Raw genomic sequence first — 16,618 nt, 5'->3', positions numbered from 1 at the left:
AGTGGTATTCCACACAGAATGCAAAATTTGAGAGTGGCATATTAAACGACACACATGCTTCGAAGGCTTATTAAGGAAGCTGTGGTTTACACCAGAGCCATGGCTAGCACTTTAAACTGAGATTTGGAAGCAATACAAATACAAGGGGTATTGTAATCACTAGGGGATAGTATCTGGGATGCAGGAGTGGAGCTGACAAATTTGCAAGAAGCTGTCCATCATCAAACGCTACATGGGCAGTGAAGTCTGGTCTTGCTGTCGCCTGAACAGTATTTGGAAAGGTTGAAGAAGGTGAAACAGAATTACCACCAGAATTGCAGTTAGTAGTGGAACTGAGCTGCAAGGACTTGCTGTTTTACCACCATGGTGCTATGGTAGGTGTAACGAGGGAGAATGTGTGGTTATTCGTATCAGCAAGAATACTGGTAGCAAGCAAGCAAGCATGCAGTATTTTGGTGTTACATGGTTAACAAATGATGTTGAAAAACAAGGGTACATAGTTTTCAGTGAATTCATTTTGGCCATGGAGATGGAAGATAATTTCAACTCATGTCTAGTGCTCAGTAACAGCACTAGAGTCTACTTAAGTGGAAATTTTAGATTCATGTGCTTTGTATTGTTTTCCAAGAGAAGATTTACTGCTTATTTGTTTTTGTATTATGTACCTGGACCTGTGAAAGATCTGGATTTTCCCAAAATTTGAAAAATGCCATAATATTTCATGTTTTTTATAGGACAGAGCACCACTGTGTTGGCATTTCCATGTAAGAGTATTTCTCAACAATAAGCTGCCTCAATGATGGATAGGCAGTAAGGTGATATAGATGTCATTGCATCGTTGGCTGTCAACGTCACCTTACCTTGTGTTATAAGATTTTTTTTTTGTGAGAATTTGTGAAAGACTGCAGGTAAGTGCGACCCCTTCCAACAACCCTGGCTACTTGTCATAACACACAGTAACAGCTGCAAACACAGTAACCCAGACACACTCACAAAAGTCATTGATGAGTTTGGCTATTGAAATGGAATCACAGTTGTGAATTGGAGCCACCTCCAGCTGTACAATGGAATGAAAGCAATGAAAATTTTGCTGGATCAGATGTTAAACCCAGATTTTCTGCTTTATGTTAGCAGTCACCTTAACCGCTTCGGCTATCTGAGCATGACTCACAGCCCGACAAACTTCCTATGTGTCATACCTGTACTCTTACATATCATTCATGTTATTCCCATACAAAGAAGAAATTTTATTTGCAAGTCGCAGGCCCCGTATCAACTGATACATACAAAATTGCAATGCCGTGTTGTGAAGAAGTACAACACAATGTTACTTTGGAGATGCATCCAGGCTTTTGTCTGGATGTCGTCACACATCCAATGGAGTACTAAGTAAACACTTGTGAAAAGTAAAGAAGACTTTGGTTCAAAGCATAATTGTAAAAAGTATCCCAAGATTATATGTGCATGGATAAACCCTTGTAAAATCAGATGGTTCATTTGGAAATAAAAATGTAGTTTTATGTGTACATCACTATTTTTACTATTTTGATTCACATAAAGGGTACAGACATGTGAAACTGCACAAATCTGGTTGAAACATCCTGTTTATATGACTAATGTGACTTTCGTAGTCACAATTACCATGGCACTGTTTCTTCAACAAACTGTGCTTCTGTAGCCTTTACGTCATTAGTGTTCAAGCACCGTTTGTGCACATACGTAGCATTTTACAGATAAATAACCTTTATGAATTATGGAACAGATACTGCTCTGTAAGTTAAAATCATTTTCATTCCGTTTTAGCTGTCCACATCACAATATGTCCCTGTTCCATTGTTAGAGAAAAAGGAAAGTTTTTACTTTTTTTTTGGGGGGGGGGGGGGGGGAGGGAGGTTGGGTGCAGATCAATAAAAAATTGGACTAAAAGGGATCCATCTGTTACCAAGCGGAAATGAAAGAGAGAGAAAGGTAAGTATCAGAGAGGATAGGTGCTTCACTTACTATGAAATATGACAGAATTTTGTATGAAAAGAAAAGTACTGATCAACCTATCAGATTTTTACAATTTCCTGAAATGAACCGTCTTATTTATAATTTGTATACTATTACACAAATAGTACAAGTTCTTTTCTTACATTAATACAGTATTCATCATGTACAAAGGATGATACTTACTGTGAAATTATGTCTGTCCAGCAGAAGTTCACCGAGCAATTTCAAACTCTGTCGACGTGTTACATAGTTTTCAGAGTTCAGAAGTCTCTGATAGTGGGAAAAGACTTTATCATAATTCAACTCCAAGAACTCTGCACAAAGCAGCTTGTGGCGTGTAAGGAGTTCCTAAAGGCAAGCATTATATAGCATTAACTTCCATTCGTTAAAACAATATATCATGAATTAACACTATAAACATACTGTCTATATTTAAAGTTAATTAAGTCCCAAATATTCATATGTCAACACGAAATTTTTTCGTACCTTGTGTCTAAACTTTCACGCAACTCACAATTATACCTGATAAAATTCCATGAGAATGGAAAAAAATTCTCATTTAACCCAAAACAACATAACATTGTATCAGACACAGTTGCTCATATAATTTTACTTTCACATGTTTACTTACTTTGAATGTCGAAAAGGCATCTGAAGCTATATCAAATGTTGAAACTTCAACATATCGAAAGAAGTTAAAAAATTCATCTGAATAAAGCATTATTTTTGCTAGTGCTTCATATCGTGCACATTCCCTTAACATTGTTCCACAATTAAGTGCAATTTCTTGATGCTCATACCTGAAATAAAATTAAGTGACATTACTGAAATTGCTTATAGCTACAAATTTTTCCTTTATAATGCTATTTGGAAAGTCTTTGCTGCAGAGCTGTAAACAGCTTTAAATTTATTAACAAATTTCATTAAATATCATCACTCTGGGAATTTCTGCGAACTCTTTTGTGCACATACCTTATTAATCACAATAAAGAATATACATTACTACTGTATTACATCCTTTATGTAATATACTAGTACTTTCAGAATGTTATGTCAACTCCACATTCCATCTCTTAGTAATTCCACAAACAGCAATAATTTTAGTTTGCAGTCAACCTACATTCATCAAAGCATTAACTTCTTGCAAGCCCCATCTGTGTTGTAATTGCCTTCAATGTTTGAAATTGACCCCGACGTCTTACTTAAAATAAGATTTTTAAAACCATCTTGCTGTTTCAGACCTATCAACTTCATTCACATCACAAAGGATTACAGCTCCTCTCATATATGAACATGGGCTTCATCAACAAACTTCTCTGGTAAAAGATACAATTTTCTGGACTCATGCCAACAACTAAACGTAACAAACAATTTATCAAACACCAGCCACATTCGGTGACATCCTGTTCAGACCCTATGGAACTCTTCATTCATTTCTTGCTTAAAGGTTTCACATCCTTTTAACTGTTTCCCACTACAAAAGTTGTTCATTGCATCACATAACTGGTAAGACCTGTTTCAATGGCTTGACTGCAAACTGTAAAATAAACCACGTCACACCAGGTGTGCTAACACAGCTCAGTTTTTCCATGCCTGCAAGATATGAACTGAAAGGGATGGACTATTTTCACAGTGGATATGAGTTAGATGGATGTGTTATTCATATTTTCCTCCCAACGAAGGTACTGTAGGTCTGCTACTGTGTAATTTCTGTAGAGAAGAGGCTGATTCCTGGTATACTTTCTTCAATTTTTTCCCCTTGATCAGGAAAACTCTTGTCAATTCTTGGGCTGTTCTCTGTCCCCCTTTCCACCAACAATGAGCTTTTCAGTTTTCACCACTAACAAACATAATATTATTCATGAAACTAATAGCATACTGAGCTTCCTTTTTTTACTACTACTACTACTACTACTACTACTAGTGCTTAATCCTCAAAGAAGGCTTCTCACTTGATGCACAGATGGTGAATTTGTAACCATTTATTGTGAAATCAGTTTTTCATTTTGGGATGAATTGCTTTGCCACATTCGAACAGCCAGTTATACCCTATGTTCAGCTCGTGCAGTGCAGACACTAGACCAGCTGCAATAACCGGACGGTTTCAAAGGTAAAAATAAAGGTGTCTTCAATGCAGCAAAGAGCCAAAGACTTATTTGACAAGACGACCAGGTCTCTCAGACTTTGGCTGATCAGGCATACCGCTCTTGTGGTGCCCCAAAAAGGGGAAACATGGCCAATATACCGGTACCTACAACTTACAGCAAATCATTTCTAGGTAAGGAAAGAGGTGTTAAAACTATTTACTACTAATTTCACCAACTTGTTAAAAAGGTATAGAAGCCTACATGTCATCACTCCTACTGTGACATCAAGAATACAACTGAGTCATAAAAATCATTCTGTATCACTGCTGTGACGAGAAAATGGTACTTATGCAAATGAATAACTTTAATGCATTGTCCATTCCTATGTTCCCTGCTGCTAAGTGGAGTGCACAAGGCATACTGATCAACTTCACACCACAGTAGTGATGAAAGAGCTGCTCAACTAATTTCATGTTTTCTGAGGAGGATGACCACCGATCTAAACTGGTGGCAAATATAGATTTTTCAAAAGCTCTTGCAGTACGTGCAAAATTGCTCTTTACTTAAAATCCGTGGGGACACTGTTGGAAACCAAATATGCTGACCACACACACTTGATGAAAAGTCGAGTTGCCAACTTGCTTTTCACCTTAGTTAAAATTAGGCAGAACAGCTTTTTTTGGTTAAGTTTTGGACAATTACCTGCTTACTTCTACAACTAAGCTATTTTGTGTTTCCTTGATGTTGCCACTTCACAAAAAATCACTGCTGTGAAATCTCTGATGGTGTGGCCACACTTTGGTTTGACACAGCATCACTGCAGGTGTCTTTTCCTCTCCACAGATTTATTATGATAGAAAATGTGTGTGCGCCACTGATTTGTCTGCAATTATGTATTCTCAGATGCATAGGCTGATTCTTCATTTGTGTGGTCAGAGGCTGATATTACACAAAGCATGTTCCGTGGGTAGGTTACATAGTGTACCATTCCAGCCCTTATTGTCTTCATTTGAGACTACCACATCCAAATTCGTTCTCAAGTACATATCTATTGATACTGCTTTATTGTTTACTTTCGTCCTGTTGACTCTTTAAAGCCTCAGGTGCAAGATATGTCCAAAACATGCACCCTAGACATCCTAGTCCAGTCCTCTCATGGGCTTAACTTATCAAATGCAGGGTCACCTGTTAGAACAGTCATATCATACATCAACACCCTTGAATTTCTGCATGCCAATTTATATGGACAGGATCACCAGTCTACCTGAATGAATGGTCACTGTCAAACTATATTCAAGAGCAAAGTTGTTCATCTGCATGAATGACCACTGCCAAACAACAGCCAAGAGCAAATTTGTCCACCTTGTGGTACAATATGCTGCTGAGCACAACATACTCTATTTCAATGGCTGCATCACAATCCATGTCATCTGAATTCTTCCCCATATCACCAGCTTTTCTGAATTATAAAGAGGGCAATTTTCTTGCTACACATACTAGAAAAGCGTAGTGTTCCAAAGGATTGGAAAAGGGCACAGGTCATCCCCGTTTTCAAGAAGGGACGTTGAGCAGATGTGCAGAACTATAGACCTATATCTCTAACGTCGATCAGTTGTAGAATTTTGGAACACGTATTATGTTCGAGTATAATGACTTTACTGGAGACTAGAAATCTACTCTGTAGTAATCAGCATGGGTTTCGAAAAAGACTGTCATGTGAAACCCAGCTCGCGCTATTCGTCCACGAGACTCAGAGGGCCATAGACACGGGTTCCCAGGTAGATGCCGTGTTTCTTTACTTCCGCAAGGCGTTCGATACAGTTCCCCACAGTCATTTAATGAACAAAGTAAAAGCATATGGACTATCAGACCAATTGTGTGATTGGATTGAAGAGTTCCTAGATAACAGAACGCAGCATGTCATTCTCAATGGAGAGAAGTCTTCCGAAGTAAGAGTGATTTCAGGTGTGCTGCAGGGGAGTGTCGTAGGACCGTTGCTATTCACAATATACATAAATGACCTTGTGGATGACATCGGAAGTTCACTGAGGCTTTTTGCGGATGATGCTGTGGTATATCGAGAGGTTGTAACGATGTAAAACTGTACTGAAATGCAGGAGGATCTGCAGCGAATTGACGCATGGTGCAGGTAATGGCAATTTAATCTCAATGTAGACAAGTGTAATGTGCTGTGAATACAAAGAAAGATAGTTCCCTTATCATTTAGCTACAAAATAGCAGGTCAGCAACTGGAAGCAGTTAATGCCATAAATTATCTGAGAGTACGCATCAGGAGTAATTTAAAATCGAATGATCATATAAAGTTGATCGTCGGTAAAGCAGATGCCAGACTGAGATTCATTGGAAGAATCCCAAGGAAATTCAATCCGAAAACAAAGGAAGTAGGTTACAGTATGCTTGTTCGCCCACTGCTTGAATACTGCTCAGCAGTGTGGGATCCGTACCAGATAGTGTTGATAGAAGAGAGAGAGAAGATCCAATGGAGAGCAGCGTGCTTCATTACAGGATCATTTAGTAATCGCGAAAGTGTTACGGAGATGATAGATAAACTCCAGTGGAAGACTCTGCAGGAGAGAAGCTCAGTAACTTGGTATGGGCTTTTGTTGAAGTTTCGAGAACATACCTTCACCAAAGAGTCAAGCAGTATATTGCTCCCTCCTATGTATATCTCGCGAAGAGACCATGAGGATAAAATCAGAGATTATAGCCCACACAGAAGAATACCAACAATCCTTCTTTCTTCGAACAGTACGAGACTGGAATAGAAGGGAGAACCGATAGAGGTACTCAAGGTACCCTCAGCCAGGTGGTTTGCGGAGTATGGATGTAGATGTAGATACTTCATACCCATAACCCTCCTGGGTTCCATCTCCTCTAGACTGTCCCACCACCCTAACTTCTTTCATTTTGCACTCTCATCCCCTCTCAGCTGCCTCCCTCTTGCTTGTTCTAGCTCCCAATTCACTCCTACATGCCACTGTGTGTTGCACACCACTTCCCTCGCCTGTGGCCAGAACAAGCTCACCAGTATCACATTCTTATCTTTTGCACCTGCTGCTTCTTCCCCCTGCAGTCAGCTACACTTCCCACCCCTCCTTCCCACTCCCAACCTTTTCTACACTTGACACAGCCACTCAATTCAGTCAATAAACAATGCTTGCACAAAGTAGCCAGCTAGCACAATGTTGTCATACACATGTGCAATCTTCTGAAATTATTTCATGGAGGAGAATTACATTATGCTCCCTCTTTTCAATAGTTACACAACAGACACCTGAAACACTCTACTCCACATAGCATAAATGGTTTTCTGAAAATAGATGTGTATGGTTCATGCTGAGCTATTACCAGATGAATGTCAGTACAGTAAGAGATGTCTAATTTCTTCACCCTCCACAACCACCCTCAACTTCTTAAGTTCTTGAATGATATGTGTTACTGATGTTTCATGGATTATTAATTACCCTAGCACCCTATCCCGATTCTTTAAAGTTCTTTTCCTCAATGCCTTCCTTTGCTAGGAGAGAGTGCAAAGGGGTTGGCGGGTGAAGGGTGTTCTGATTAACAAACCAACTGTTCATCTGTTTCAGTAGATGGCTACCTGAATCTATTTAATGGTAAGTTGTCTACCTATATAGCTGTCACACCATACAAGAACATGTTTTCTGTGTGGTCCACATAACTTCTAGTGACTTTATACTATCAAGACACTATGCTGCAATACATTTACTCTGCAATTAATATGTTTTGTTTGCAGTTCTGACAAGTTTTCCAAAAGTTAGCAACACAAAATTTATACGAGCGTGTGCAGCTTTTACAAATGACTACTTTGGCCATGCAGAGTAATGCAAAACAAAACACAGTTAACAGCAAAGTATAGACTGCACAACAGAACTTAAAATATGAATATTAGATTTCAATTTTTAAAGCTCACAACTGTTTGAACTTTAATTAAAGTAAAAGTCACCTGTATACACACACAAATTCTGTTAATTTTAGAATTACAGCAGTATTAAAACAGCATGCATGATGACACTTATTTCTAGTCTATGATAATAAACTGTCCATTAACTTAACATGGCAAATTGTTTTCCACATCTACACTGTACATATCCTCAATGTCAGCAAAGCAAGGAAACTGAATTTATCACCCAAAGTGTTGGAGTTATAACAAGATAATTTGTTATTCCTGTAAAAAAACAACAAATTTTGCACTATAACAGTTCAATAATCTCACATACACACATCAAGGCATATACCAAAAATTGCCCTAACATGTAAATACACTGCACTGCCTATGGTTTGGCTGAACACACATTTTAAAACTACAACTACACTAGCAACAAGCATGTTGTCTGAATGATAATGCAATCTTGATGCCTAAGTGTTGAGGGAGAATATTAGGGCTATTCGTAAATTGACCTCTGCTTGACTATTAAAAAAAATAAATTGCTTTTTCTTCTTCTACATATAATCTGTACTTACTTTTTGACATTACATCTCCACAGTCACCACCCAAAGTCACACATCTGTCATACTGGGTCACCAGCTTCTTTATACCTTCATAAAAAAATGCTACCTAGTGCTTCTGTCAATTGTTGACAGCATCCTTGAGGTCATTGCCTGCCTGCCCACCCTTCATCTTCAAGATGATTAAAGTCATCTGATGCCATGTAGGGACTATAAGGAGAATTTTGAAAAATTTGCTAGCCAAAAAGTTTGAGATTTTCCTTTGTTCAATTCGTAGTAAGGGGTCACACATTGTCATGAAGGAGGATGATTGCTTTGATAATCATCTCTTGTCTTTCTTTTCGATTTATTTTGGATTTTCATACAAGTTGCACAATGAAACTGTGCAGTCACAGTATTCTCCAGCATTACTCTCATAAAATGCATTCAAAACTCTTAACAACATCTCCTTTAATTTTTTGCACTTATTTGGGAGAATGAGTTTGCTCCTCCTGTTTGGACTTATCCTTAGTTTCAAAATTCACATACTGTACTCATCTTGTCTCCAGCTGCAATCATTCCTTGCTCTCTACTTAGTGCTGAAGAACTGTCAAGACTGAACCCATTCTTTCAGTTTTGTGAGCATATTACACATTTTGGTACCCACCATGCATAAAAACCAAGAGCAACCAAATCTCTCTGACAATGTTAAAAACTACTGTCACTGAAATCTGAGGCACACCTTTGGAAAGTTCGATGACTTAACTGACATCTCACATGCATAATTTCACCAATATGTCGCAACAGTTCATCAGCGACATCCAAAGAACTGACAGAAAATACAGTTATTGTTCTGAATATCTTCCTCTACCACTTCCAATATACACATCTCAACAACTAGCTTTGAATTCTTCTGGAACTCCCACCCAATGTCATCACTCATAACCCCCATAATACCTTCACTCCTTTCCTCATCCCCATACATGACAATTTATGATGAATCTTGGCAGCATTAACTACTCCTGATTGCAGGAAGCAAATGACAGAATGTACCTTGCAACTGGCGAGACACACAACAACACCACCTACTTCAGTCACTTGATGCTCACATATTGATGAATGTAACAGAGAGCTGGTTGATGCAACATGACCTTCAAAGCCTAATCTTCCAAGCACTCAATCTCAATGAAGCACCCATTTAAATTTATCAGGCCATGAGCAACAAATATGCATGGGTGGGGACACACACACACACACACACACACACACACACACACACACACACACACACACACACACATTTTGCCCCCTACCGGGAGCTGAAGAGAGGCCTTTCGTTGTGTGTGTGTGTGTGTGTGTGTGTGTGTGTGTGTGTGTGTGTGTCATTGGGCAGTGACTGTGCTGTTGGATGCTCCTGCCATTAAAAAGTGAATTAAATCTCTGCAGTGCACTGCATCTGATCATGAATCAGAGGTAGTTGTTTTCCTGTTTTAATGTAATGGCCACCAATGCTGGATTCCAGACAGGGCTCAGTTGAAAACTAGCATTCCTGCTGACGAGACTGTCTGCTGTATGGATATGTATGGTCCACTTAAAAACACTGAGGCTGAGGATAAATCATCCGTCTTCTTGTAAAACATGTGAAGCTGTATGTCAGCCAATTTATCTTGTTGGCCCATGCATGTATCACAATGGTACTCCACAGAGTGTTCTTGCACAGTTCGACATGTTTGCCCTATTTAAGACTTCCCATGTTGGCATATCTTACATACATCACGTTTTATAAAGCCAAGATCATCTCTGATAAAACATAACAAATTCCTGAATTTTGCTGGTGGATGACAAAAACGCTTCATGAGGATTCTTTCTACTCGAACACATGCTGCCAACTATGGCAAGAAGGCCACTGCTTACTTATTTCTTGGCTAAAAATCTTACTTCCCTATTGGAACCTCTTATCACAGGCAAATGCGACAATCATATCTGCTATTCAGAGGTCTTACAGGATGCATGAAGAGGCAAACTGCACCAGTCAGATCCTGTGGCTAGTTTTAGTGTTGTACCTTTATTGTGGCACTATCTGCTTCTGGCAGTATATAGATGATCCATTTGTGTTGTGACCTCACAGAATACAGCCCTTACCTATGTTTGTCCAGTATCTGAACTCGCTCCATCCGAATACTCAGTTCACCATGGAAGTGGAAAAAGATAGTATCTTACCATTCCTGAATGTCATGGTTAGATGAAAAGTAGACTGTGCGCTGCGACATAGTGCCTACTGTAAACCCCGTAAACTGACTCTCACAGAGTTACATTGGTGGCCCACAAGCTGCCATCACTCTGCACTCTGTGTTGCACTTTCCGGTACACAGAGCACAGGTGGCCTCAGATCCCCACAGTCTACCTAGTGATTCTGACCAGAGATAAGCAATCCATTCCAGTCCAAGCAAGTTCAATATAAAATCAAATGTGGAGGCACCCGCTGCAATGGCCTTCTTACGGTATTTTGGCAGCATGTCTACAAGAAAAGAAAGAATCCTCAAGAGACAAGACACCAAGTGCGTTTTCTATCCACCAGCAAAACTGAGGAATTTGTTGTGTTCTAATGAAGAAGATCTTGAGTTTAGAAAACATGGTATATATGGAATTAAATTTTCACTCTGCAGCGGAGTATCTGCGTGCCAGGCCGAGACTCTAACTGTGAACCTTTGCCTTTTGCGGGCAAGTGCTCTACCAACTGAGTTACCCAAGCATGACTCACGCCCCGTCCTCGCAACTTTAATTCCGCGCAGAACTTTCCTGGAAAAAAGTATATTGCAGGGACACGGCTTAGCCACAGCCTAGGGGATGTTTCCAGAATGAAATTATCACCCTGCAGCAAAGTGAAAATTTCATTCTGGAAACATCTCCGCAATATCTTTTCTTCCAGGAGAGGAAGTTCTGCAAGGTATGCAGGAGAGCTTCTGCGAAGTTTGGAAGGTAGGATACAAGGTACTGTCAGAATTAAAGTTGTGAAGACGGGGCGTGAGTCGTGCTTGGGTAGCTCAGTTTGTAGAGCACTTGCCCGCGAAAGGCAAAGGTCCCGAGTTAAGAGTCTCAGCCCAGCACAAAGTTTAACCTACCAGGAAGTTTCATGGTATATATGATCCCTGAGCAGATATATTTAATCATACAAAAATGTTGTGTTAAACACCATCATCACACATGCCTGAGCAAAGCTAATAATGCAATGGTAACGGAGTACTGTCTGAACACTGGAAATCACAATTTACAAGTAAATTGAAGTTTTATCCTCAGCATTGTGGGATTATGTTTTTAAGGAGACCACACACAGCAGTCAATCTTAAAAGGGAGTTGGTTTTTAACTAAGCCCTGATTTGACTCCTGCACTGGCTGCCATTCAATTAAAACAAAAGAAACAAGAACCTCTGTTCATGACCAGACACAGCAAATTGCAGAGATATAATTCAATTTTTAACCACTGGAGCATCTCACAGCAACAGTTATTGCCCACTGCACAAAAGCAGACGGCCTCTCTCCGGCTCCCTGTAGGGAGCCGCACATGTACCTTTTTCATCCATGAACACTTCCCCACCCAAGTGTATCTCTTCTTGCTCCTGTGCTGTTAAATTTTGACAACACCATGCAATCATCTCCAGTTGCATCTTGCAGCAGTGTTAACAGCAGCTATTGCCACCTGAAAATGTTGAACAGTTGTAACAATGAAACATTGAGGGATTCGCACAGTATTACTCAGTGGCAAACCCAAGAAGCGTATTTGCAACAGATCTGTAGAGAATGCCTGAAGTCACATCTTAAATTTTCACACTGTAATTATTTCTTCTAGTGTTTAATAATTGTAATGCTGCTTGTCAGAACTTTAACATCATTCAGATCAACAGCACACCATAACATGTAGAATACATGTAGGACTAAATCTAATATTTATTAGGTACAGCAACATAAATTTTTTTACAGTGCCTTTTAAAATTTCATTGGGTGCAACGCGTGCTTTTTAAGCCATTCTTTTACACAAGCATTGTAGCTGAACCTGTAACCATCTGCTTCCCATGTTGAGCTATTTGCTCGTTTCTGTGTAGACTCCAAAACAATGCATGATAAGACATCAAGTGACAAACAGTAAAAAAATTGAGCTCACTTACCCAGCCATAAGAGTAAAAAGTATTTCCGGCTTCGTACATATATACTCCACAGTAGGTGACCTAGTTCCAATCTGTCGACGTAGTATGTTATTGAAAACTTGAGCGACATCCTTCTTTCCCTAAAATACACACAAACTTAGAATGACCAGTGTCAAGTGCTAGAATGACGTAATTGAAGTAACAGAGTTAAGATCTTACCTCAAAGTCAATGCGATTCAAATTCTGAATCAGCAGAAGTAGTAAATTGCTGTTATACAGTTCCTGAGCTAGTTGTGCAACAATTATATCAGTCTGTGGTTCTGCATCTGATGTCCCATACAACATATTTTTAATGAGTACCAGATTCTTGCTGACATCTTCTTGTGCCTAACAATAAAGAGTGTCTAGTTTCAATAATAAGAATTGAAAACAATAACTACAAGAGTGATATAAATATCGCTACATAAAAATTAAAAGTCATGGTAATGTGTAAGAAATATAGGCTGTCACATTACCAAACACTGTATTTAACTAGTTCTCAGTGCATATCATTTTGGAAGATATCTGCATACTTCTATGTAAGTTATTTCCTGTGTAAACTTTAGTCTTCTAAACTGTCTAGAAAGTGTTGCTTATGACCTAATAATTAGATGCTACTTTTTGCTTGTTCAATGCTACAGTTTAACATATCTAATATTTCTGATAGGGACAAGTACAAAGAAAGATAGCCCAAGGTTCAACACCCAGTTGTTATCAACAACATAATACACAGATCACAAGCATTGTGTGTATCTGATTCTCTACAGCATCAGTAAATTCAATGTACATAGTCGTTATCCAGAAATCAGCAAAAACTACACAAGAGATTATTTACACCCAAAATTAATCGATGTTGAGCCAGATTTCCATCTTTGTCAGTGAACAGCAAAATCCTAAAACAGTTTACATTTTATGGCATGTGCAGTGCTTACAAGATCTGTCCAACTCCTGCATCTCGTCTTCAGTGCAATGGCAGTGAACACTGATAAAGTGACAAGATAATACATGTACCACAAGATAATGGACTTGTTAAAATACCTCTGAAAAAGCATAGTGTCAGAACGGTCATATGGAAAACACAGGCATTTTGCCTTTTGTCAGTATAGAAAGAACTGCACAGCTGCTATTGGAAAACATGTCAGAACCCTTCAAAAATCCTATAAATTTTCCAAAGTCTACTTTTAGACATACCCTAGGAAAAGGAAAGTAACTGCAACATTAGAAATATATTGCTAACTCAAGCAGCCAGAAGGCATCTTACTATTATGTTTCTATCAACTGCAATTACTAGCAACCAAGAAAGAAAGACATTACTCTCCAGAACAATTAAAAGAGTCTGGGCTGGACAAAATTGGTCAACCACAAAGTGCAGTACTGGATGTTGGCTTTGACCTGTGACATTAAGATTGACAGAGTATCTGCTCTAGAGTGTGTTGAAGAGGGGCTTTGTAGTACATTCTGGCACACTCCCATGTTGAATATCAATGTTCTGGATATGTTTTTGGGTGGTATTGCACGACTGGACTGGTGAAGTGCTGTGTCAGATATGTTACTTGTATGCTTCATATTGGAGCTGTGTGTTTGGAGCTTTGTTAGTGAGTTGCTGTAGTGTCAGTAGTATTGGCTACAGGTTGGTTTTTGGCTTTCGAATTGTTAGTTTGTGGTGTTGTTAATGGTTGGAGATTTTGTTTTTGCTTAGTATATGTTCTGATGAGGAAATTCACTAGTATGTCATCATATGCACAATGTGGGACAATATGGCAATGAAGGTCCTATAGTTTAATGATCTGATGTCCAACTATTCAAGTGCTATGTTTTTGTGGAATTTCTGAAGTTAAGCAAAGTTTCTGCATTTCAGATCACGAATGAATAGGCCTATATGTGCTGTTGTCACCATTACAGCGTTTACTCATGGGAGTACTGGTTCAAGATTTCTACACTGGCCGTTTGTGATACTGTTTTGTTTTGTTTTCTAGGCCTACACTGTTCATATTACTGCAATGCAGATGTACATAAGTTAGATTTGACCTAAGGGCCTATTTGATAACAACAATGACATTTTCAGTGAAAGAGGGGGGGGGGGTGGCCAAATACAAAACTCTTAGGCACCTCTTGGTGTGAACTTTATTGATAGTTAAACTTCTAACAGATGTTGGTAAATTATTGAAAATGTATACTCCTGAATAATGGAAACTTTTCTGTACTAAACCAAATGACCTAAAATGCTTAGCTAAAATTTGGTTTTTATTAGCTACACCAAATTGACACAAAGGCAATCTATGTGCAAGACACGAAAAGCATCCTGGTTTGCGCCACTTCTGATTTACATGTAAACTGTACACTAGAAGTTCAGGAGTCAGTCAATATTATCCACATAGTAAAATTCTACTTGATATGTTGTTTCTTTGTTCTGTGGCATGATAAAGCCCTAACAACATAAGACGATTAAGCTGAAAAAGCTGTCAGTAGAAAGTCCTGATATCCGACTATTAAAATTAACTTAAAACCGTGAAGGTGGCGTCTATGTATAAACCACATGAATGAACGTCTGATTTCAAAGAATATTCTTTATCAGGTAAACTATAATGTAGAACAACACATACGCACATATTCCATTGTATAACACTCATCCCTCTTCTACTATTGGCTTATCATAGGCTATAACGAACAACTTCGAGCAAAGTAACCTACATCAATACTCAACTTACAGTTAAAACACACAACAAATTCTACGAATACTCACTTTTTCAGCCTTTTTATCTCCTCGTTCCAGTGCATTGACGGCTTCTTTTAACGCCTTAACTACTTCTGCAGGGCTCTTCTGAGATTTACCAAACAAGGGCATTGTAAAATGTTTTGTATCCCAATATATCACACTCTAAGCCGCATGTGAAGCAGATTTCCTATAATCTGAGAGAGGAACAGAACATTACGTCGTATTTTTTATAAGTCACAGAAGAAACATGGGGTTTTCAACGCCTCTGACAGAATTGGCTACAACCATGACATTAACTGTATCACAGAACATTAAATGCATCACAGATCATTACATGTGAAACACGTGTTTTTGGTATTTTTTTTTCCCAATACAATGTGGCACTGAATCACGAAATTGTTTCACCATTACTCGCTCTCTGCACTTTACCTGGAGTTTGTTCTCTTACGCTGCACACACATTTAACACTGGTTGTCTTGTATAAAAACGTAATTGTCCAGACTTCACAAATATTTCAGCTCAGAACGTAAACTTCCTCGAAGTCAGATATAATTTCTGCGGCACTTTACGTACAATAAGTCATGCTACAAATTCAGTAACTAGCTGACAATAAAACACGAATCGTTTACCAAATGAACTGAGACATTAAATCCTTCGACCTTCGGATAGTCAGCGCCCACTTTATTGTCTATTACACAACGAAATACTATCCCATAGAAACGTAGGTACAACGTCTTGCAGCTTTACGTCACGATTATCAAATTAATTCATAATAAGTGTAACATACACTTCTTTATGGCAGGAAAATTTCCGAGCTCACCTGATATATTTTACCATCTCTGGGATTCAAAGATATTATCAATAATAACACGACCAAATGACAAGTCCTGACAACGAAAGTAAGGATACAATAGCACACATTGGCGACGGAGGTGTGGTAGTTTACCAAATGTAATACAGTTTTCTGTTTCATTAATGCCTCGAGCTGTACAAGAGAACCGTAGACTCTTGTCTTAATCGGGATGTATATTTCACGAGAAATGGTGTAATTACAACAGCCTGATAACTCTGATATAAGACGTTAACTCCTTTCCATCTTTACCGTTTAACTCCTTAACGGCAAGAATGCTCAGTTAAATTCAATTTGTTTGGATCGGATTAACTATACTACA

At 38.7% G+C, this 16,618-nt stretch overlaps 1 protein-coding gene across 2 annotated transcripts in view; it reads right to left on the bottom strand.

Moving 5' to 3' along the window:
• LOC126088519 (protein Mo25) overlaps positions 1 to 16,402 on the bottom strand; it is a 39,080-nt gene extending 22,678 nt beyond the window's left edge. The window contains exons 1-6 of one of the 2 annotated variants that reach the window (XM_049906672.1): positions 16,267 to 16,402; positions 15,474 to 15,640; positions 12,911 to 13,078; positions 12,713 to 12,831; positions 2,624 to 2,792; positions 2,176 to 2,340 (exon numbers count right to left, since the gene is read on the bottom strand). In XM_049906672.1, the coding sequence (XP_049762629.1) occupies positions 2,176 to 2,340; positions 2,624 to 2,792; positions 12,713 to 12,831; positions 12,911 to 13,078; positions 15,474 to 15,575 (723 nt within the window). In that variant the 5' untranslated portion in view covers positions 15,576 to 15,640; positions 16,267 to 16,402. The other variant, XM_049906671.1, reaches the window with a different exon arrangement.
• Positions 16,403 to 16,618: the final 216 nt, after the last annotated feature.

The sequence above is a fragment of the Schistocerca cancellata genome, chromosome 6, assembly GCF_023864275.1.
Source record: "Schistocerca cancellata isolate TAMUIC-IGC-003103 chromosome 6, iqSchCanc2.1, whole genome shotgun sequence".
NCBI lineage: Eukaryota > Metazoa > Arthropoda > Insecta > Orthoptera > Acrididae > Schistocerca > Schistocerca cancellata.
Note: the sequence above shows the minus strand (reverse complement) of the source record. Positions and strands in the feature narration are given on the sequence as shown.